The following is a 24801-nucleotide window of genomic DNA, read 5'->3' on the forward strand; positions in this document are numbered from 1 at the left end:
CAAAGAATCACTTAATATATGTATCTATTATAAAAAAAAACTAAGCATAATTAATTACTTTATCTATTCTATTATAATTGTTATCCTATATTGTTTTATGTGGACAAAAAAAAATGAATAAATAAATTAAAAAAATAAAAATTTTACAAAATTAATCTTATCTTAATTAGTTCATTTTTAGCACATGTCATTATTATATAAAGAATATATAAGAAAAAAACAATTAATATTACATTGAAAAATTAAAACAATAGTTATTTTAAGACAATTTTTTATATAATTATTATTATGGGATGGAGGGAGTAAATATTAATAGAAGAATCATAAATATATAAAAAAAAATTATTAAAAAAAGACAGAAAATATCAGTATGCCAGTAAAATAAATAATTAAAAAAAGTTAATTACCAATGTAGTCCGTAAAAATATAATAGATGATTAAATTGAACCCTGAAATAATAAAATAGAAAATTGGTTCGTGAAATTGTAAAATATAAATCAATTTACTCCTTAAAATCATAATAGCGGGTCAAATTGGTTTCCAAAATTAAAAGGGATTAATTATACTTTTTAAATCCTAACTTCAATTATACGGCTAAAGTTTTTTCTTGTGTATTTTCTTTTCAAACTTACATAATTTTGTGAATGTTGACGTAAGAGAATATATTGTTTAAAAAGAACTTAAGTGCACTTTTCTCCTACTTTCAAAACTTTACACATTTTGTTCGTGCCAAGAGAATATGTTAATTAGAAAAATGCTTAATTGGTTTTTTTCCTAGTTTCAAAATTTTGCACATTTTACTCCAAAAGTACAAGCCTTCGAATCTTTGACCCCTTCTTTTCCCACTATCACCAAAGTGTCTGAGTCTTTTAACTTATTTTATTTCTAAATAAATACCCACAAATTAAAGGGTGGAAGATGTAAAAACAATGAATAATTTTTTATATAAAAGAACTAAAATAGAAAATATTTAATAAATAAATTTATTATTTTAACTTTTAATATTTTTCATACAAATATAAACATGTTCTTAGGGAATTAAAAGTATAATTAACAAATGCAATAGTGATATATATATATATATATATATATATATATATATATATATATATATATATATATATAAAATTTCTAAGCAATATATTTCCTTGTATAACATCTGCCATGTTAGTGATAGGGTCCAATTAGGACAAAATTCGCAAAACTGTATAAGTTCAGTGTCAGAATACATGAACAAAAAAAACTTTATGAGCATAATTATCGAGGAAAATAAAATTTAGAGCATAATTTGCATAATTTTAAACTTAAGGGATAAAAAAGTGTAATTATGAATTTTCTTTTTATTGTAGGGACCCGTTTGATTAATAATTACAAATTCAATAACTAAATTCGTTGATAATTGACAATAATGGAGACTATTTATATAGCCTTTTTTATATTAAATAGATGATTAATAGAAGGGCCCAAGGACCAAACAAACAAGAGACTAACACAGAAAGCATGTGGCTAAAAAAAGGCAAATATTAAACGTAAAGGAAAGTCGTTCATTGATTGTGTTAAAACTTAAAAACGTGCACAAGTGCAAACACACTTTTTTTCCTCATATAAACTGAGCTGAATCCGAAGGAAAAGCATAAGGTAAAAAAAAGAAGAAAAAAATATACACACGATCTAAACCATGACAAGTTCTGGGATAATTTACAGCATTCCGTGGTGTAAGGGAACAAATTCACTATTAACAAAATCGGAAATAATAATATATCAAAGAATCTCTACCTTACAGTTTGTGCCGATCACACTAGCTTGCTTCTCTCAGTTTATGCTGGAAGCATGTGTAGCCCATTGTATGTTACATATGTGGTCGGTCCAATAACAATGATATGAATCCTTGGTCCATGATTTATGGCTCTGGATTATGATTTCGGATGCCATGATCAGGCAGAGAAGGAGATGATGCACCACTAATTCTGCTAGCCAATGGTGTGTTCCTTCTTGATTGCCGTTTTGTGGGCACAGTTACACTCTCAGTTTCCAACTTTAGACTCATTACCTCTTCGTCCTCTTCGTCCTCATCAAAAAGGCTAGCTTTGAAAACTGGATGAACATATGCATTCTGAAGGTAAGCTTTCAAGTTAAAGTTGGGATCTGTAGCTCGTTCCAATGTGTCTTTCATCATCGCTTCCTGTTTACAATTTTATAAAAGCAACGTAAAAATTAAAAATGATAAGGTTCAGTATTATAAGTATAAAAAGGATTCAGGCATCATTTTATGGATAGTATTAGCTAATGCTTTTGAGCATTTCTACACTCAAGCAGACAGCAGCAAATTATATGCATGCCCTTGTATATGATCTGATGGAAGGATGATATGGATATCTAACAAATCCATCATTGCATACAGCTACTCTTAGGCTTATTAGCCATCGGAATGATTAATCCACATACCTGTAAGGGATATCTAACAAATGCAGGTTCGAAACGGCCTTTGCAGTATATATGGAACCATATCGTCAGTACTGGGAGTACAATTAGAAATGGAGTTGATGAAGCAGCCTCTTTAGTGGTAAGGAGTCCCATCAGAACTATCTGTGACACTATCAGTGCAATAATGACACGAAAATGGACATCAGGCCAGAATGCTGCACCACTCTCGTACTCTTGATTATAAACATTGATAATCTGCAATTGGAAAGTAGGTGTCTTCACCTTATATATATGGCAACAAAAATAGGGGACTCAAATAATACAATCATACTTTGACGTGTATAATATAATTCTAACATCTTGGAACTACCTGATGACGGAACACAACATAGGCGAGCCCAAAGAAAACTATTATGAAAGGAAGAACAGTAGGTGTAACTGAAGCATAGACTAGACCCAGCAAAAAGTACAACTGTATTCGAGGTTCTCCAGTGTTGAAGCCAATACTCCCAGGATCCATAGCCTCTTCCCTATCCTTTTCAGTCTTCACCAAGAAAAAATTCTTCAAGTGATATATGATTAGGGGTTTCAACATCAAAACCTCTGCAGCTATACCAGCCCATCCATCAACCATTATATAAGTGATGAAGAAACTTGCTTTCAAAGGAATTGCAGTGCCAATTGTAATAGGATATCTGACATGAATATAAAAAGAATTCTTAATCATATTAACACGGTGTAAATTAAGACAAGAGCACTAACATCATGGTTCGTAAATAGCCAAAATCATAAAGTATATCCAAAAGTAGGATGATTTCCCCCCTTCTGTACATGTAACATGATGAAATAGTTGACCACAGATACAACAAATTTACAAAGACATGTAAACTTATTGGCATAGTAGAACATATGTAAGCAATCAAAACAAAGCAAACATAATGACAATTAAAAAAGTAAATAATTTTTAGAGGAGAAAAAAACCCCTTTTATCTTGAATGACTCACTCATTGGCTGGTTGGTGAATGAAAGAGTCCAGCTGTTCAAATGCTGTTCCGGTAAGTATGTTCCCAAGAAATATATTCACAAAATTGAAAAGATAGTATCTAGAAGCTGCTCTTCTCTCCAGAGATGAAATAGATCCAAAGCCTTCAAATTTTGACATGATCATCAATATTGTTGGCAAGAAGATGAGAAAAAGCTTCAATGCAATACCGGGTAGAAAACCTTGAATGAACGACTTAATGAAAGGACTGCACAATAAAGTAAATTCAAATAAGTAACCTCCAGGGATGCATGGGGATGGAATTATATATTCAGAGGTACAGCTATGAGATGAGACTTACATATCAATAAGAGGATTTAACCATGGTGCTCTTTTGCGGATTCCCTCAATACTTGCAAGACCTTGTACAATTGCAATTGGGATCATAAAAAAGAAGGTGAGAAAAAAGAATGCAACAGCCATGATCAACCTTCTCACGGTGAGGGAAACATATGGAATTGCCAAATTCGACCAATAGATGTCACGTGGCTCTGGCGCCCACTCTGTCAACCACATTGTTGGGTTTCTGGTTTGTTGGGTTTGTGCACAAACTGCAGCACCCCATCGTGTTTTAAACGAAACAAATGCCGCAGGCATGATGGACTTGGGATCATTGCTGACATTATCCCTCTCTAACGCTATCTGTGAAAGGAAATAAACTTGAATCATTGCAATCATCATGAGAATTTCGAAAGACAATTTATGAAAACATAATAAGGCCCATAATTTTGAGTTAAACGTCTTCCTTCAGCATCTGTTTAAAATTCCCAGCAGAAAACAAATGGTACTTACTTCCTTTGACAGTTTGTCAATTTCAGTGTTGTGATGATCGATAGCATCTACTTTGTTTCCGCAAAGACCAAGGAAGCCAGTCTAGTAAAACATACAAGAGAGAAAGATTGCAGTAAATCTGAAGATGGCCACGACAAACTTTTGAAGCCATGTCAGATTAAAATTAAATACCTTTATTTGAGGCCTTTCTGAAGTTCTTTCAACTTTGTTTTGATAATATACAAGCCAATTCTGCAACTTCTTCTTCTTTTTAACCAACTTTGCAAGTTTGTTTGCATTATAAACAACCTGCATTAATGTCACAATAAATATGCTGAAACATTATTTCCCCCCTCTCAAAGTCCCAAATGAAAGGGGAAAATTACATTGTCGTAATAATAGATAGATCTAGCTAATACTGAACTCAATGTTTCATGAACATCATTTCAGAATCAATGAGACAATTAACGAATTTAACAATGCATTAAAAGATGTAATTTTCAAAGTAGAAACCACCCAACACTTCTTAAATTCTTAATATCAAAATAAATGAGATAATTAATGACAGAACATCCTAGCAGCATAGCGTACACAGGTGGAACCAACCTGGTGAGTAAGATAGTTATCTGGATGGTTGACCAGAAAAAAGTGCTCCACAAGCTCACTTACAGATTCATCAGGATCTGGTGGAATGTTTCTAACGAGCACCTGAAAATAATATTTTTTTCAATAAGCAAAATATGCATGATCGAATATCTCATATATATAAATGCTAATATGTAAGTGGTGTAACCTTTCAGTCCATAACTACAATTTCCCAAAACTTGTTAAAAGATTAAAAAAAAAAAGCTGACGGATTGGAGAGCTCTTCTATATTGAAAGAATATTTGTTCTTGACCTGTTTTATTGTTTTAACCATTTTTTTATATAACTTCTTCAAAGTCCTTTTAACTTTTTATATCCCTCCCATACATCTAAAAGCCACATAACAGTCATCACTCCATTGTTTTGCTTATTTATTGATATACATAGCTAGCTGAATAATATGCTTGGCCTATGACCAGAAAATCCTCACCAATAATCTACAGAGTTGTTAACTACAGAAAATCATGATATATACACGATCAAGGTCTGCCTAAAAAATGACCAAGTCGCGTACCACCTCTAACACAAGAAACAAAACATCAAAGTTTCATTGCTTCATCTCAAAGCTGCCCAAAAACTGATAAAAGTGAATGCGGCAGATAAAAACAGCACAATATGCAACAAAGAAGTATTACATAGAAAAAATCCTCATTAAAATGGAGAAAAATCAACTTTACCGTAAATTGATCAGGTCGGCGTTTTTCAGCTGCAAGAAATTGCAATCTCATTGAGGCAACTTTTTCATACTCCTTTAGTAAAATATAGCATGTCCAAAAGGTAAATGCATAAGCAACTAGTATGTGTGCCCAAAACCTGAGGCAGAGTACAAAATTTTAGAGGAGCACACAGACATAATAGCAATTTAAGAAGTGAGATGAATGCACCACAACAGTAATTCCATAACTTTTAACAAGTGAGATTATGCATAAAAATTGAATTGCTGATAATAGGAATGGAGAAACAAGGGGTGCTATCTTAAGATGTAATGATAAGGATTCTGATGAGAAGGCAAATTAATTAAGATATAATCACAGAATTTGGAGAAGAGAAGCAATAATGATAAATATTCTGATAAGAAGAAAAGTAATTAGGATATAATCACAAAATCTAGAGAAAATATGCAAAGCAGTTAAGGTTTCCATGGTATATTAGGGTTGCACCAAGTTAAACACTAGACCTAAAGTCTCAACTTAGTTAAACTATATACATTTGGTCAACAATACATCTTTAAATGCAGGTAGTACTTTGGATTAGAAACTAGTAATTTACTAAATAACACGAAGATGCAACAGCAAAAGTGTAATAGCACAGCATGATGGTTTAGAAACCTTTCAGATCGACTATGGACGTTTGAAATTGAGAGTTTATCAATGTCACTCGAAGTTATGTTGTCCCGACCAGCGCTTTCTAGACCGGTACTTGTGGCGTTGACAGGAACCAGAACTGCCCATGCCAGAAATGCTATTGGAACAAAGATTTTAAGTCTGCATAACAGAAACAGAAAACTTCAAGATCATATTCTCCTCAGCTGATGTAGTGATGTAGTATTCACTCATTTTTGTTCATAGTTCATACCCTATCAAGTAAATCCTCAAGTAAACAACAGAGTCCAATCCAGCATGGTCAATGAGTTCGGGTTCCGGCATTCTAAGTGCAGCTGGCATCCAATTCAAAAACCTAAGGTATGATCTCCAATCTAAATTGACAAACTTGCGCACAAACGCTCCTCCGTGCACAGGATCTGTTCTTAAACCCTTCAGGTACCATTTTGGGAAGTATACCCGATCATTAAAAGGTTGAAGTCTCAAAATAGCAAATGCCACAAAGAAAATAAATGCACTCAAAATGTTCAAGCCAGCTGCAACCCCAATATCTGAAAGTGTAGCCATTTTTCCCCCCTCTAGGAAGAACACACGGTATACACCTGTAAAGCAATCAAAATAAACGAATAACAAAACAAGGTTTTGATAGAAACACGAACAATTTAGTAAAAATCTTGGTGAAAAGAATTTGTATCTTATGTCAGACATACTTTAATAAAAATAAACACGAGCAAATTAGTCAGAAATAAGAGGTTTTTGTTTTCTCCATAAAGTCCAGAGGAATGATTCATAACCAATCCCTGATCTTTGTTTGTACCTTCTTACTATTTTCTGTCGTACCCTAATTTATCAGGCGTTTCCTTTCCTACAACAGATTTTACTCCTCTAGGGCTAAAACAGAAATAAATAAAAAGACCTTTTATATTTCCAAGAAATAGAAATTAAAAAAGAAAAGGTTCGTACTTTGTGGTTGTTGCACACAGTTGGGTGAGGGGAAACCCCAAGTGTGTATAAACCGAAAAATGAAAGGAAATCAGAGGTGAAGATCCAAAGTTGAATCAAAGGATATCTTGGAAAGAGAAAGAAGCAAGAAGATTCGGCCACCGTCGTGCAGTGAAAGCTCCTTAGAAGACACGACACTTTCAAACCCTTCCCTACCCAACACACCAACTATCACAAGAGATCACAGGCTTCCATGGATCAAAGGAAGGAAAGAGAGAGAGAGAATAAAGGGAATAAAAGACAGTGCTGGAGCTTACTTGTTACATTACAGGTGAACAACAAAACACTCTCTACTCATTCTAATGTACCACTGTCCTATACTCCTATTATTTATGTGAGATTTTGCGAAGAAAGGTTAATACGTAGTATTTAATACTATGAAATAGTAGTAGTAGTATCTCGTCTCATTCAAACCGCTTAAAAAATATTTTAACATAAAAAAAAAACTCAAAAATATCATAAAAATATAGTTTTTTATTTCTTAATAAAAGGATTCTTAACATATTTCACATTGATGGAATATTAAATGTTAGTGTGAATAATTAACAGTTATAAGAAATATTCAATAAGCTCATCATCGTGGACTCCAAACAGTGTGTCGGTAAGGTGCCACGTGGTGTGTTCCAACGGACAACGGCTACTTTTTCATTGTTTGCTGGGATGTGAAGGCGTTGGTACACGCGCTGATAGAAAGCGTGAGAGATTAGGTTTGATAAAACCGAAAGAGACGAAGTTGGTGTCAGAGACAGAAATATGAGGGAGCGACAGGTAGATTAAGCGACCATCGGCGTATCCGTGTGGACAATGCGTTTTTCTCGCGGGAATGGGCCACGTGGTACACCACACCTGTTGATGAACATTTTAAATATATTTAATAAGACTCTAAGATTATCTATAAAATATTTTTAAATTATTAACTAATAAATTTCTCATGTGAGTAATGAAATTGGAAGTTCATTGGGTATGAACTTTATCCTTATTAAAAAATTAATTTTTTTCACAGATCACATTTTCTAATACATTTTTTTATACATCTTTCTTCATTAATTAAAATTTATTAAAATTAATAAAATTACGAGAAAAAATAATTAAATAAGAAATGAAACTCTCATTCTTTTATGATTTTAATAAATTTTAGTTAATAAGAAAAATATGTTGTTAATGTTTCTCACATTAGTTTTAGAATTTTATATAACATCACTAAAAAGTAAAAAACAATATATTGATTTAAGAAAAAAAATATTTTTAATAGGTTTAGTTTATTAAAATAACTAAGAGGGTCTTAAAAAACAATTAAGAAGATTAACATCTAACGTCACTTTCAACGTTAAACAAGTTGTTAAATGCAATTATTCAAAAGTTATTTATTAATAGGACTTAAAAAACAATTAAAAGATTAACATCAAATCTTCACCCCCAAAAAAAGATTGACATCTAAGGTCATTTTCAACGTTAAACGGAAGAGAAAATTAGTTATTAGTAAAATTAATAAATATTTTGTATAATATGATTTGAGAAAAATAACTTTCGATGTAACTCTTTGCTAAGAAGAGAAATTACTGCTTTCCTTCTTTTAAAGACAATAAATGTTGCATAATTAATTTTACATAATTTTAATTTAAGTTTAATATCTACGTATGTACTTACAGTGTAATAATTTTATACCATTTAATTATAAATCATGATTTGAATTATTTTTTAAAGTAAATAAATTTATCATACGTAATATACTGTGATTAAATAATTATATAAAACCTTTTACATTAAAAATATATAACTTTTTTTTCTTTTAATTTTTAATTAAATATTATGTTAAACCTTAAACTAACAGGCCGTGAGTAACTCTTTGGTTTGTTTGCTGCCCTACAAGAAACAAAAACAAACAGGGCGAAAGCTTTTATTTTTTTAATCAGCCAAAAGAAAGAGGGTTTATTAAGGTACCAAACACCGAAAACAGAAAACAAGGCTCTCCCCGACGACTTGGTCTAACAAGCTAAGCCTGACAAAGTCATAACCCCCTATCATAATGAACACAGCAATGTGACCATAATTAGGATCTTATTAATTATATTTGTCTACCACTTATCACAATATCAATAAACATGACAAAATCACAACATATATTTAAAACATTGCTAGCAAACAACTCCAAGATTTAAATCTTACCAGCTTAATATTTTTTGCCATGTTGCCACAAGTCCCAAACAACTTTCCACAGTTTGGATTTTCTCTTCCCTAACCAAAAAGGATTGGTGCCGGCGGAAAGCTCGAAAAGCTTGTTGCATCTCTACCTTGCTTTGAGCATCTGTAGTATCATGATCATTAATTAACTCAATTAAAAAATAATAATTAGACGCACTTACGTAGAATTTAATTTAATGTATTGATATTATATATCAACTTTTTAAGTATTATTATTTGATTGCAAATTATTATATATGATAAAATTATTATTTTTTATAACAAAATCATTATATCTATAGTAATTTTTATTTAGTTTATATTGTAAAAGAAAATTATCTCTATAACATCCTTAGGTTTGTTTCACTATATATATATATATATATATATATATATGATTAATTCAATAAGAAAATCTGTCCATAATTCTTAAAACATACTTATGTATAGCATCCCTAGGGCACGATCCCAAAATCAGTCAAGACTTTGCGGTTTTCCAGTATTTACATTAATACTTTCCATTTCTCTCTCACAAAACGATTATGCAATATTTATAGCAAATTGGATAAGTATGTTTTAAGACTTTATATACATTATCATCTTTGGAATTATCGCCAAGAAAAAAAGGTAAGACATTGATTATTTGTCTTGACCAAATCACAGCGAGACGATCATAGATAATGTTTGTGTGGCTGTGGAATTTAAACATGAATTATTCTGTAATCTGTAGTGTTAGACTTGTTTACCAATAGCTAGCCAATATAAATCGGATATGGTGTCTACCCAAATGTTTTTGCGAACAATGCGAGTGGGGTCGGAGCATACAAAACGTTAAAAAGAGCTTGCTTATTTTTTAAGACATGAAATGAAAAGTGAAAATAGTATATATTTTATTAAATATTTTAAATTACTTTAAAAAGTACATATGAAGTGATTTTTATATTTTGGATACAATGTTTTTTAATAAAATATTTTATTTTAAATTTCTCATGACGTGCTTATGAGCGCACACTAAAGAATTCCTTAATTAAAATACAAAATGAAGAGCAACAGAGAGTTAAATGGACAAAAAAAAATGGTACTTTTCTGTGTGTGCGGGTGTGCCTGTGTGGGATTAAATGGCACTTCTGAAAATAGTGAACAGTCATTCTCATATTAATAGAACAAGGCAATGTATACCCTACTTGGGATTAGACCTGTTTCCATTTTTCATAAATGATATCTTGGAGATACGTTTTATAATGCAAATAACAAGTAGTGACATTGATTAATGAACATACTGAATTCTAGTGGTGTCTGGAATGAGATATTTAATTAGACAATCAAATCACAACCTACGCAGGCTACGTTTTGTTTGGGCCTTTACTCATTTTACTAGTTTGCTACCAAAAAACACTACACATCTTAGTTTTACCCCACCCAGAAAAAAATAGAAGAAAAAAAACTACGTTCCACATTAGCAAGAGCCAAGAAGAGAACTGTTATTTATTTATTGTGACCAGAAAATCATGGAACGTCTCCTATCAACGTTGAAACGTGACAATATTAAGCGTCTATTTTCTTTCTTTTATTCACCGAACTGGACAAATATCAAAATTGATATATATTTTTTATCAATAAATATTAATTTATTAATTTTATTAAAATGTCAGTTGAAAATCTTAAATTCATAATTTTTTTCTTCTTTCTCAATCACTAGATAAAGCTTATAAAGCTCATACCCAAATTGTGCCCTATGACTAGACAAAACAAAACCCATAACGTAGCATGAGGTCCCTAAATAGATGTATTGTATATGGACACATCAAGTTATAACTGTCATCTTGCCGCAATTAACTTCAGGCAGGCATGATTTGAGAGTTGGATAATTTTCCCAACGGTGCCTATATTTAATGCTTATAAATAGAAGGAAGATAGGTGGGAGTGGGACATAGGGTAGTAGTTCCCCAACTTGTAGATATAAAAGAAGGGAAAAGGACAAACTTACAAATTAATCCTTTTATCATTGCATTTCTGTTTTTGTAAGAAAAAATATGGATGTGGATTTTGATGAACAAAAACTATTTTTTTTTTATCACTCTCAACAATCTTCCTCAACTTAGAGCATATGTGTCAAATACATGAAATTCTAGGAATCCTATTATTTTTTTTGTCGACGAAAAAATAATACATAATATAAGAAGGATACCAACAGTGCCATTAGAGTACACAAAGTAATAAATATCCATATCAAAGGTTACTATCAATTAATACTCCCATTGAGTATAAATTGGGAGTACGTAACCAATGATACACAATTATATAGGGTGGATGCACCTATGAGTGAGATCTAAAAAAATGTTTTAAAGAGTTATATATGTTTGTTTTTTTTTTCCAACTTATATGACCTTTTTATTGAACTTTTTTCCTTTATAAAAATTATTAACAAATATTTTATTTTTGATGGGCCTAAAAGATAAGCTTAAGTTGTTTTACTCTTCATTGCTTGATACTTCCATCTATGAAATCAAGCTTAATCTTTGCAAGTAGAGCCCAAATAAGTTTTGATGAACTTATTTTTTTAATTATTCTATTGCTCTTGAGTGCAGCGCTCCTATGGCTAGTAACTGCTGCTTGCATCAAAACGGGGATGCAGAGAGGTTTATGAAACTCATGGGAAAGAAGAAAGACAAAAAAATGGTGAAAATGAAAGTTGTTTTGAGACTTTGGACATCATGAGTTAGTTCACACTCATTCTCTATTTGAATTGAAATTGTAACCGTTTTTTTTACAAGAAATTATAACCATTTGATATAACTGGAAAATAACACATTATCAGGAATAATATAAAGTGTAATGTTAGTTAGCATTGGAGGAGAATTTGACATCTATTCAAAAATGCCTAAAATATAACATTTATATACAAATAAATATAGATATAAATATACATGAATTCATTTAAAAAATTGTTTTTAAGAGTCGTTTAGCTTACCAGTTCGTGAAAAATCGTAAAAAAATAATACTATATTTTAAATGAATGGCCATTCATTTAATAAACTAAAAAGCATAATAAAGAAAACTTACATTTTAAAAACAATAGAGAAAAAAACACATAACAAGGTTTCATTGAAGTTGAAGATGTGTGAGTTGAATGAAAGTCGAAAAATTATGTTATTAAATAACAAATATTTGCTAAAATTATTTATTAAAGTAATTGTAAAATATGAAATTATATAAATAAACATAAAATTTTACCTTTAATAAAAAATATAATAAATATTTAAAGATAAGAAGAAAATAAATATAAAAAAATTAGAAACTAAAAGTTAACGTTTTATAAAATATTATTTTAAATAATATTTCAAAAAATATTAAATATTATTAAAAAAATTCATTTATGAAACAATCAAATAAAATTTTAATTCAGGAAAAAAAGGTGAAAGAATGCTGAAATATTTTACTATACAACTCGAAGTATGTTTTTGGGAGGGATTTCATATAAATCGAACCATATGAAATTGAGACAATCTAAATTAAATAATATTAATGGTGGGTATAAATTCGATAATACATATTCCACAGGGATTGAGATTTATTTTGATTTTGGGTGGAATGGCAAGTCACCCTGAATTCTTGAAGCCCAAGAAAGAAAAGAAAAGAAAAGAAAAGACGAGATTCATTTATCTGTTATACTTGACTTCACCCACTTGGCGCCACCGTAGCAATTGCTAAGTGCTAACCAACCAAACACATATTCTTGTTTATTTCAATCACTAATCACATTCTTTCAGATTTCCACTCCTCTTCTACAGGATCTGACCCGAATACGAAGCATGGTATCCGCTTCCGAACCAGATCGATGCTCGCCAACTTCGAGGACTCCGAGGCGCCTCTCAAGCTCCCGTAGATCCCAATCCCAATCTTCTTCGTCATGGTATCCAAGGAAACGAACCAAACTGCTTCTCGCGCTTATTGCGTTTCTCGCTTTCGTTTTCTTCCTCAATTGGTTTATGCTTCTCCGCTTACAGCATCAGCACGATGCACCCGATCCTATTCCCAAACCTACACTCCGTTCCTCCTCCGTTTCACTTTCCCTTCAGGTATGTGCCCTTCTTTATTATTATATTATATTGAATATAATATTTGAATCGCTTACATTTCTCTGCCTCCGCAACGAGTTTGTTCCGACATTTTCAGGGGAAATGGAACAAGCCTGCAAATAAGAAAAAATCACAAAAGGGGAATTATGCAAGGATGCTGGCATTGGCTGCACATGCCTTGGCAGAGGTATATCGATATCTATGTGGCTAATTATAGATAGTATAGTAGTTGTGTAGTTATGTGAGTTATGATTAACCTAATCCCGAGATTAGATTATGGGATTCTCCATCCAGCCTCCACCTGTCTCGCATTAATTACTTGTGTAAATATGGTCACCTTTGCCTGGAAACTACTCCCTATAGACTAATGTATAAGCAAAAAAGGGATCTGCTTGATTGGATTTAAATATAGGTAAACCATTTTCTTAATTTCTATTATATTTTTATTTTCAATGACTTTTTTTATTATGATAACAAATTTTAAGGACATTTTAAAAATAATCTTAATTTTTATTTGATATTAGTAAAATTAAATGATGTGAACTAATTTTCTTAATTAACGTAAAATTAATTATATTTACTTATATATGATTTCAGAGAAAATAACTAATAATAAAATTATCGATTTGTATTTGTGGCACTAATGGACAAGTATGCTTTACAAGTACATAGTTAATGGTGTCAAGAGGTTATTGAACTGTCTATTGGTGGTTAACTTTAATTTACAAGTGGTTAAGAATAACTGAATGTGTGTATACAATCTGTGATTGTGGCACATATGCTTAAATATGTCTTATAAGTTGCAAGTGGTTAATAATGTCACGGGAGTATTGAAATGCCTAATAATGGTTAAATTTGCCTCGAAAGTAGTTAACAGTAAATGAATGTGTATACAGTTATCTATTTGTACTCGTAGCACTTTTGGTTAAATATGCCTCGCTCTAATGGTGATTTATTTTGCCTTAAAAGTTGCCAATTATAATTTTTCTAGTTATATGCCATAAAGTTATAGTGATTTCAAATTATTGGCCGAGCAAGTTTTTGGTAACTCTGACTTTTTGTGCCCAATGGGATAGAATAAACGCGAACCGAAAGATTTGTGGCAAGAACCCTTCGTTCCTGCTTCTTCTTGGAGACCTTGTGCTGATCAGCGGAATTGGGAACCCAATGGTATGTGTGGTTGAAATTTAGCAATTGCTTATATTATGTATGTGTGTAAGTGTAACTACAAAAGGAAAATAAAAGTTCAAGCTGATACTCACAGCCTGCTCTGTTGTACTGTACTCTAATAGAGGGGGGAAATGGATACATTTTGGTTACTGCAAATGGTGGGATCAATCAACAACGAGTAGCTGTAAGTAGTCTTTGTTAGAGTGTTATGTTTTTATGTTGTTGCAGAAGAAAGAAAGCTTAAGTTTTACTTTAAATGCGTAGCATGTCATTTTATGTTAGTTTTGATTTGCAACAGGTTTGTAATGCTGTCGTTGTGGCCCGTTTACTCAATTCAACTTTAGTTATCCCCAAATTTATGTACAGTAGTGTATGGAGAGATGTGAGGTAATGCTGTCTTGTCTCTCGTTCTTCTCCCATTCCACCTTGGCCTATTACTCACATAATATTTCCTAATGCTTAATCGATTTGGTATAAATAGCTACGTGCTTTGTGAATAATTTTGAGCTATAGATTGAACAGATAACTTAATGATTTTCTGTATTTAATATTCTTACTTTTCATGTATGCAAAATAGCATAAATTGTTAGGATTTCTAGGCTTAGGTGTAGTCTTGGATCATTTCAATGCCACATTTGCAGTCCATGGACCTTCTGCTTTTATGCTATGACTTTGTCAACATAACTTATAATTGCTTATTGTATAATTTCATAGTCAATTCAGCGATATCTATCAGGAGGAGCATTTTATTAACTACTTGACTCCTGATATTCGGATAGTGAGGCAGCTTCCTAAGGAGCTACAATCTTTGGACTTGGAGGCCATTGGTAGTGTTGTAAGTAACACCTTAGCCCCTCAAATAAACTGATTAAACTTGACTACTTTTTATCGAATGTGTATTTAATTGTTGTAATGCTCTTCCAGGTGACAGATGTTGACATGGAGAAGGAGGCCAAGCCAAGTTTTTACTTGAAACACATCTTACCTATTATACTTAAAAATCAAGTTGTTCACTTTGTTGGATTTGGTAATCGCCTGGCTTTTGATCCAATAGCATTTGAGCTGCAGGTAAATGTTCTTTGAAGCATAAATTTACAATATGATTTTCATGATCTCAAGCCCTTCAATGTTCTGTTTTTACTGTCTTTCTTGATCTGAAGCCTTACTATGCTCTTCCTAATTGGGGAACTTCATATAGAGATTTCGTTGCAGATGTAATTTTCATGCCCTGCAATTTGTTCCCAGAATACAAGAAACCGGTGCTCTGCTTCTAAAAAGATTGCGTGAACATTCAGGTCTTATTGGACCGTTGGATCGTTATCTTGTTGGTCCATTTGCAGAATCAATGAAGGAGAAAAGTGAAAGTAATGCCAAGAAAGCATCCAAGTACCTAGCTTTGCATCTCAGATTTGAAATTGACATGGTAGCTCATTCTTTATGTGAATTTGGGGGAGGTGAAGAAGAGAGGAAAGAATTGGAAGCATATCGTGAAATCCATTTTCCTGCACTGTCACTGCTGAAGAGGACTACAAAGTATGCATCATGATTTTCCATCTGAAACTCTTGGTCTACATATCTTTTAGAGACAGCAATTTTAATTTATGAAGAAAAGACCCTTACTCATTAAAAACAATTGGAATCTTCTATGCAGATTACCTTCTCCTTCTGAGCTCAGGTCTGAAGGCCTATGTCCTTTGACACCTGAAGAATCCATCCTTATGCTTGCTGCTCTAGGTTTTAACCGCAAAACACACATATATGTAGCTGGTTCTAATTTGTACGGAGGTGGCTCAAGATTGGTTGCTTTGACCAACTTGTACCCTAAATTAGTCACCAAAGAGAACTTGCTTTCTTCATCTGAACTTGAACCTTTTGCTAATTATTCCTCTCAGGTTTGTTGCTAACTTGCTAATTTCATTCTTGTTTCATTTACATTGATGATTTTTACAAGTCTAATTATATTCCTTGTTACAAGAAATTTTGTTTTGTGCTTTATGTTACAATTTACATTTCTCTTGATAAAGTATATAAAGTGGGGGGCAACCCTCATCTTACAAACTGGTTTTGTAAGATTGAGTTAGGTCCAAACTCAAATTTTCTCATACATATTATTCAAATTTTGGCATTATTTGGGCTTGGATACCTGTTCTATCTCTCTTTTTGTGAACATGATCACTGAAATAGAACACTGAATTTGTCTTAGTTTTACTTAGCCTTTTGATGAGTGACAATAAGCTGTTTCTGTTTTAGTTAGCAGCACTGGACTTCATAGGCTGCACTGCTTCGGATGCATTCGCCATGACTGATTCAGGAAGTCAGCTATCATCTTTGGTGTCTGGATATCGAATATATTATGGTGGCGGAAGAATGCCAACAATACGTCCAAATAAACGTAGGCTTGCTAGTATATTTATGAAGAACTCTACCATAGAATGGCGTGTTTTTGAACAGAGAGTGAGGAAAGCAGTTAGGCAAACTAAACATGTACAGACAAGGCCGAAGGCAAGAAGTGTTTACAGGTATCCTAGGTGTAAAGAATGTATGTGCAGAACAGATTGATTTATTTTTATTAGCTTGGCTGTAATTGCCCATTGTAATTGTAATTTGTAACATTGTTATTCATTATTTCCATTCAATTTTTTCCCTCTGGCTAGATAGGTTAGTCTGTGCCATTATAGTTATAAATACACTCATAGGCGTGTGACTTTGCATGGGATTTGATCTCACATTGTGACAGTTGATCTCACATTTTGTTAACAAAAGCTGAAAATTCTCATATTTTGTGACATTGTATAGCGTGTCTAATAATGTTGCATAAATATTTACAATTATATAAAACAATGTTAATTTTATATTAATGTAATAAAAGTATATATACTTTCCTTTTTATATATAATAATATAAATATATATTTTAAAAATAGACATAATTTATAATGGAATATTATGAGATTATGATCAATGTAACTGACTTTATTAATTAAAAAAGGTGTGCTTGATGAAAGAATATTTAAAAATAGTTTTAAAATTTAACTCACTAAACGCAAAGCAGGTTGAGAAGTTGGTTATGATTCATGAGAAAACTGTCTAACATCTTTTTTTTTTCTTTTTCTTTTTTGAAATGATCTAACATCTGTTTTTTTTTAAAATAAACTTCCTGATATAACAAAATTTATAACCTTTAATTTATCAAAAAGAAAAGAATTTAATTGTAATCCACTAACAGTATTTATATATTAACATCTAACCATGGTTTGTCATATAATAAAAAACTATTGACTTTTTGTGATTTTTAATTAGTTGATAATATAATTTTTTTTGACAGCAAAACAATATGAAGATTAAACTCAAGAAAATTATAACATTTTGGGAAATAATGTTCCCATTTAGGTAGTTTAGAAAGAATTACTTTTGTAAGAAAACCCGTCTCCAACCGAGCTTAATAACCTGAAGTCGACTTACAGCAAATTTGATCTTCATTACACCGAAATTGCTAAAACTGACAACGTTATTCGTACGATGTGGTTCAAATTTCCTGTTAAAACAATTTCACCAAAGGTAAAATTCGACATTGGTTGGATGACACTGAGTTGTATTTCCAGATCTTGTGTTCCTTGTGGACTTATGGTAAACCAAGTTGGATACAGGTAGACTTTTGTTCCATTTGGAGGTTGAACAGAGGCCAAGTATGTTTCTGTGTTGTTCCCCACACTCATGAAAGTTCTCCACACGGAAACTGATCCTCTTAGTGCAGATATTGTTACTGAAGGAATGTTTAGACTGAATGGATAGGCAAAGGGGTGATTGCATTGCTCTCCAGTAGCTGCAATTATTGCATCCGTGTCCATGTTTGGCAAAGAGCACAAGAAGCTGATGAAGTCTTGATGTTCTGTTTTAGGACCAATGAATATTTAGGTTGCTTTGAATAAAAGAACTAAAGCTGATAAAGCATTAAATTCTCTGACTCTGCTACTTAACTAATAACTAGTATTTACATACCTGATGATAGTACCAAACCTGGATCAATGGCACAATTGGGGCTCACAAAGCCTGCCCCATATTCAAAAGGAGTGGAGGGAAGCAAGCTGCTGGCCTCAAAGCCTTCAGCCATCATATGCTCTCCAAGATTATCATACTTTGAGCTTGTTGTGGAGATTGCAGATGCTATCATTGCTGGAGTCCATAATGGATTGTATTGCTTTATAAGTGCTGCTATTCCAGCCACATGAGGTGTGGACATACTGGTACCAGATAATAACGCAAAATCGTGCCCTGTATGAGTTGGTAAAAGAGTTAAATACAATTCAGCCTGTGTTGCAAAAAAATGAAAAAAGTACCTTTTAGCATAGGTTCTAAGGCACTGATGGGGGTCCAGGCTGCCCATATTTGGTGCCCTGGAGCAAGAATATCAGGTTTAAGTACATCTGCAAGATTATTGTGCATGTCAATGATATCTGGACCCCTTGAAGAAAATCTACTAACTATAGGTGATCTCCCTGTGAAAGAGGCAACTCTTCCTTCTCCCACAGCAGCCATAGCACCAAATTCTGTGGCAGTTCCTTTCCTATCCCTCTTTATTTGTTCTTCATAATACTGTAATATTACCTACACTTTCAAGAAGCCTTTTTACTTATCTGATAGTAAAGTTTCAGTTAAATAAATGATAGTAATAATACTGACTAAGTCCTTCGTTTGTACCTTGGCATCATCTACACGAGGGATCATAATACCAGAAACAGCAAAAGGGATTGGCTCTGCAATATAATCACCATAGTTTGGGTTTGCAACTAAGATAAAGCCCTCCAACCCTAGAGCCTTCGAGGTGCCAATAATAGCATTAAGAGTTGAGGTTCCATTATTGAAGCCCGTTGAGAAGGTGCAGATAATGATACTTCCCAACACTATATTAGGGTCCAAAACTTCTGGATGTTGGCACTCCTCTATGTACTCCTGAGTTGTTCCATTTATTTTTACTGCATCCTTAGCTAAAACAAGCTTATGCAAAACTGATCCATTTCCAAAAGTTGGTCCTGTAGGTGAGAAATGAGAATCTCAAACACTGCGATCATTTGGAGTACTAGAAATAGACAAAATATAGACTGATATATAAAGATTATCTTGAGAGCCAGAAATACCTGATAGTCCTGCGCCATTAAGTACTGAACCATTTCCAAGAAGAAGTGAAGCAGGGTACCTTCTGTCTGTGGTGCAAGCGGCAACACCAACACTCCAGGGACTGAATGACACTACACTTGAAGATGCTGGACCCTTGTTCCCTGCGGCTTGCACCACGAAAACTCCCGCTTTTCGTGCAAATAGCAACGAAATATCAAACATGCTCAAGAAGGTCACGGTGCTTTCTGGTGGTTCATTTGGTCCAACAGAGAGTGATAAGATATCCACCCCATCCAGAACAGCCTGCAGAAATCAAACAAACTATTTGAGTAGCTGTTATTACTATTACAAGTTCACAACATAATGTCATTGTCAATTAACTTGCTAGTCAGGAAATTTTTCAGTAACAAAATTGTTTCACAATCATTTGGACTTTAGTTATATATCTGTATAGTCTAAAACACAATAAATAGCTAACCGACTAACCCTTTTCAAATCATTACTTCTTCATTTTTGCTATTCAACTGACAAATGATGGTAATATTCTTGAATAATTTGAAATTATTAAAGGATCTAACTAATCAATTTGAGAACGGAAGTGACACTTACTTGATCGATAGCTGCAATAACATCTGCCAGAGTTCCCACGGAGGGAAAGATAGCCTTATAAACAGCAATCCTGCAAAAGACAAAAACATTAATTAGTAGCAACTCAAATCTGATATATGTAATATCCAAAAATAAGCAAATTATAAATATCCAGAAAACAGGAGCGTCCAGAAAACCCACATACCTTGCACGTGGTGCCATTCCGCTAGCTTTTCCATAGAAAAAACCGTTCACCACAACAGAAACACCAGCATTGCCAGCAGCAACAGATGCCACATGACTGAAATTAACCAATTAAATAAATTAGCCATAACAAGGCACATACATACATCTTAATAAATGTTAAAAGAGAGAGGCATATAATAATAATATACTGATAATATTTAATTAAAATATAGTTATATACCTGCCATGTCCATCTGCATCAAAGGGTGAAAGAAAATCCATGGAAGCATTAAGCGTAACAGTAGCTTCAGCCCCAGCAGAGAAGAACCTGGCTGCTACTATCTTTCCATTGCAAGAACTAGGTGGGAAGAGAGGACCCGTCTCACAGGCACCCTCAAAACGAGAGAGATTTGATGAGAAAGGGTGCATGGGATCGTAAGCAAAGCTGGGATGAAGTGCGTTGATGCCACTGTCCACAAAACCAATGACAACTCCTTCACCTGCGTTTCTTTCTCCTCCTTCTTGCGCCCATATCCCTTTTCGTAAACTTAGAAACTCAGGTGTGTATGTTGTCCTCATCTTCGCTCCTCTGTCTTTCTCTACCAACTTAACTCCTGGGCTCCTTCTTAGTCTTGCAGCCTGAAAATTTTCTCATCACCACCCCATGCACGTAAATAACAACGAATGCACACATGTACATTTATAAAAGGTTAAAATAGGTCCTCATCACATGAAATAAACTGTAAAAGATGTCGTGTCATATTAGTCATGTTTGCCATAAAATTAGTACAAAAAATGATTAGAAGGATGAATATTTAATTTAACAGATATACTTTGAGGGATAAAATTGAAATTTTTAAATCTAGACAACTAAATTGATATATTTTAGATTAAATAAAATAGGAGAGGATACCTGGGAAGGGGTTGTGTGGACAGAAAAGCCATTGATAATGTGTTTGTAACTGTGGAGTTTATTGTAGCTTCCATTCTCTAAACTACTTTGCAGAAGTAGATCGTGAGATGCCAATAAGTGATTTGTATGTGCTTTCGAGGCTTCCCTGATTAGCCACACAAAAAGAATCACAAATATTGTCAGGTTTGTTGATTAAAGGAAACGATGATTTGAGCATACATAATTAATTACATGACTGAAACGACAAGGTCCAGCACGTCACTTGGAACTAACCATATAAAGGAAATCATCATTTATCAGCATAATATATAGGTCTGTAATTATGGATTAAGTCATACAGATAGCTGAAGAGTTCCATTCAAAGTGTGGTGCAAAATAGTAATGCACTTAATTTAATTTTCGTTTTGGTGAATAACAATTAAGGAAGGAATATTGCCCCATTTTATGTTTAACCATGCCACAAGCTTATGACCAAACAAAATAAAGGAAAAGAAAATGCTACAAGTCATATAACACAACTACATAAGGATTTGAAAGGGTCACCACCAAGAATCCCCAATGGACTGTGATTTCAATATTATTTTTTGTGCTTTAAACCTTATTTTGAAGCATTTCTTAACTTATTCATAAAAATATTGTTTTTTTTAATGAAAACCGATTTTTTAACATCAATATTTTTAAAATTAATTATTTTATGCTCATTTATAACAAGCGTAAAATAAGAATATGATATAAGAATGTTTAAACTTACTAGCAAAAACTGATTCTGTGCATTGTATGTGTATTTCTTTAAGTAAAATAAGAAAATATTTAAGATTATAAAAATATATATAATTAATTTTAAAAATTTGAGTATTATAATTAGTTTATATTCAAGAGAAAGTAATAAATATAATTATAAAATTAATTTGAGAAAATTGAGATTTGAAGAAAAAAATAAATTTTAATTAAAAAATTATATAGAAACATTTATAAATAATTAATGATTTGATAGTTTTAATAAATATATAATTAATAAACATTTATAAGAAATATATATATATGTTTCTTTTTATATATATATATATATATATATATATATATATATATATATATATATATATATATATATATATATATATATATATATAAGTGCTAAACAATCATCAAGTCAGGTATCACAACTCAAAAGAAAAATGAGTATAATAAAATATGTCTTTATAATAAAAAACAAATATTTAAATATATAATATAAGAATAAATTCTTGAAAAAAAATGAGATTCAATTTCGTTTTTGTTTTCACATTTGTATGAAGAAATAATGAGTTTAATTTCGATACCTTGAAAGTTTCAAATTACAGTATCAATCAATTAGAATACATGATGACTTACGAGGTACATATTATTATGCCTAATTATTAAAAGTCAAAAAACTAACTATATATGTCAATTTATGTTGAATGACAGTATAAAAAATCTTTCACACCGAGTGGTGGTGGGGGGAGTGATTTTAGGTAAATACAGTAAGCTAGCTTAGTTACTATATTAACCTGTTGGTGTTGGGGTGAATTGTTGATGAATCTTGGTCCTGCGAACCTTCATGATCATGAAAAGCAAGCGCGTCTCCTTCCAATAAGACCAAGTATATTGATCGCTCTTCTTGAAAGCAAGTTATAGCAACAACCAAGAACATGGAAATGAAAATGCCTATGGACGCAACACTCCTTTTGGCCATTGTTGCAACAGATCGAATTGTTTTAACTTGGCTTTTGAATAATATTGGATGGCAATGATCGATTCTTATACACGGTGACCTCACTGTTAACGTGATCAAACATTTCAGTTTGGCATTGTAAGCAAATTTAGCATTTCTTAGTCCAACCGTTACTATATTCCATTCAAAGGCAGTTGGGAGAATTTAATATTATACCTTTTACGTCAATTGTGTCAACAAATGCATGTGGCCTTCACGCTAAGCACGCAACTAGACAAGAACATACAAAACTGTTGTCATAAAAAGAGGAGATCCTGATTACATAGTCGGTTCAATTCAGAACAGTTTTTTTTTTTTATTGTTTTAGGTAGATTTTTTTATATATTATTTTGGTTGTTAGAAGAGTAATTATTTTTCGATCTGATACAGTTATTTGGATTAAAAATGTTTATATTTTTATGAATTTTCCTTAAAACACAAGAATTTTATCTAAATTAGACCGTCCCTGCTAGCTTTCCTATGGTCAATCTTACAACCAATTAAGAAAACATCAAAATATTCTTAACTGATAAATATCAATTAATTCTTTCTAACCTGTAGAAACTATTTAAATAATTTTTACCTCTTTTAATAAAATAGTTTTATGTATTTTTGTTACATATTCGAGTCATGTAAGATTATATGAAGTATGAACAACTAAATTCTTATTTTAAATATTTAACACAATTATACATTAAAACTTAAATTTAATGTCATATCACTATTTAAACCAAAATAAACTTGTGCTAATTGATTTACACACTCAGAAAAAAAAAATTATCTTGCCATGTAACAAATTCTAATCATCACTTAAACGGCATTAAAACATTTTTTGTATGTACGATCATAAAATAAATTTTTATCATCATATTGAAACACAATGAAACTATTTACCAATTATTAGACCATTATTTATAAAACTCTATTTTTGTCAAACTCAAGGAAAACAATAAAAGTTTCGTTATTTTTCAATGACATAACATAATAATTAATATTTGCACACCAAAAAGTTATGACACTTCTATATTTGGATAATTATTTCTATTACATATTTTTACATCATTTATTTTTTAAAGATAAAATATAAAAAATTCAAAATACATATTTTCTTTCTAGTTTTAAAAAATATTAATTTAAATCAATTATATATTGTTTTTATTTCCCATGAGATAAAATAATAGTTATATTTAAAATTTATAATAAATAATTTTTTATATTTAAATCATATTTTAGATTTAGAATGTATAATTTAAACTATGATAGTAATTTTAACTATTGACATTTTTTAAAAAATAGCGACCAAAATTGAGACCAAAAGCTTCTGTTGCTGAATTGGTTCCACTGATGAGAGCGTCCGACACATTTCCTTCAACTACCAAAGGACGATTTTTAACTAATCTCAAACTCACTCCATTCTGGCCCTTTTTCTCAAGCAGTGAATTTCTAAATTTTCAACACAGTAAGTGGCTGATCAGCAAACGAAACAATAATCTGTTGTTAATAACAATTTGGGAATTTGACTGATTTATTTCTGTCGCTACAGAGAATAGCAACTAAATGTTATCACTAGGGATTGGAATTGTCGGTTTCTAAACACATTTTTTTTATAGTTATTATAAGTTACGTTAAATA

The 24801-nt window shown here is 31.9% G+C and overlaps 3 protein-coding genes across 6 annotated transcripts; 1 reads left to right on the top strand and 2 right to left on the bottom strand.

The window, feature by feature from the left end:
• Positions 1 to 1580: 1580 nt before the first annotated feature.
• Positions 1581 to 7576, bottom strand: LOC100781780 (calcium permeable stress-gated cation channel 1). Of its 3 annotated transcripts, none has more exons than XM_006584024.3 (12): positions 7464 to 7576; positions 6458 to 6806; positions 6211 to 6366; positions 5560 to 5695; positions 4844 to 4945; positions 4430 to 4546; positions 4259 to 4339; positions 3768 to 4108; positions 3429 to 3674; positions 2795 to 3119; positions 2446 to 2679; positions 1581 to 2182 (listed from the first exon to the last, which is right to left on the bottom strand). In XM_006584024.3, exons 2-12 carry the CDS (start codon positions 6769 to 6771, stop codon positions 1901 to 1903), a joined length of 2334 nt encoding a protein of 777 aa, XP_006584087.1. In that variant the 5' UTR covers positions 6772 to 6806; positions 7464 to 7576; the 3' UTR covers positions 1581 to 1900. The 3 variants fall into 3 exon arrangements, with proteins under 3 accessions (XP_006584087.1, XP_003529649.1, XP_040873378.1); XM_003529601.5 differs by having other exon boundaries at positions 7168 to 7545; XM_041017444.1 differs by lacking the exon at positions 7464 to 7576 and adding an exon at positions 6915 to 7144.
• Positions 7577 to 12928: 5352 nt separating this feature from the next.
• On the top strand, positions 12929 to 17272 carry LOC100798386 (O-fucosyltransferase 15). Of its 2 annotated transcripts, none has more exons than XM_006584025.4 (10): positions 12929 to 13466; positions 13564 to 13653; positions 14543 to 14636; positions 14731 to 14820; positions 14935 to 15023; positions 15351 to 15471; positions 15561 to 15704; positions 15835 to 16169; positions 16288 to 16528; positions 16887 to 17272. In XM_006584025.4, the coding sequence occupies exons 1-10, from the start codon at positions 13405 to 13407 to the stop codon at positions 17193 to 17195; spliced, it is 1575 nt and encodes a 524-aa protein (XP_006584088.1). In that variant the 5' UTR covers positions 12929 to 13404; the 3' UTR covers positions 17196 to 17272. The 2 variants fall into 2 exon arrangements, with proteins under 2 accessions (XP_006584088.1, XP_003528699.1); XM_003528651.5 differs by having other exon boundaries at positions 12930 to 13466; positions 14759 to 14820.
• Positions 17273 to 17991: 719 nt separating this feature from the next.
• LOC100798915 (subtilisin-like protease SBT2.4) lies at positions 17992 to 23191 on the bottom strand. Its single transcript, XM_003528652.5, has 10 exons — positions 22967 to 23191; positions 21438 to 21582; positions 20766 to 21163; positions 20544 to 20639; positions 20360 to 20429; positions 19771 to 20053; positions 19334 to 19665; positions 18973 to 19240; positions 18635 to 18907; positions 17992 to 18524 (listed from the first exon to the last, which is right to left on the bottom strand). Exons 1-10 carry the CDS (start codon positions 23149 to 23151, stop codon positions 18115 to 18117), a joined length of 2460 nt encoding a protein of 819 aa, XP_003528700.1. The 5' UTR covers positions 23152 to 23191; the 3' UTR covers positions 17992 to 18114.
• Positions 23192 to 24801: the final 1610 nt, after the last annotated feature.

Source organism: Glycine max, chromosome 7 (genome assembly GCF_000004515.6).
Source record: "Glycine max cultivar Williams 82 chromosome 7, Glycine_max_v4.0, whole genome shotgun sequence".
In the NCBI taxonomy this organism is placed as follows: Eukaryota; Viridiplantae; Streptophyta; class Magnoliopsida; order Fabales; family Fabaceae; genus Glycine; species Glycine max.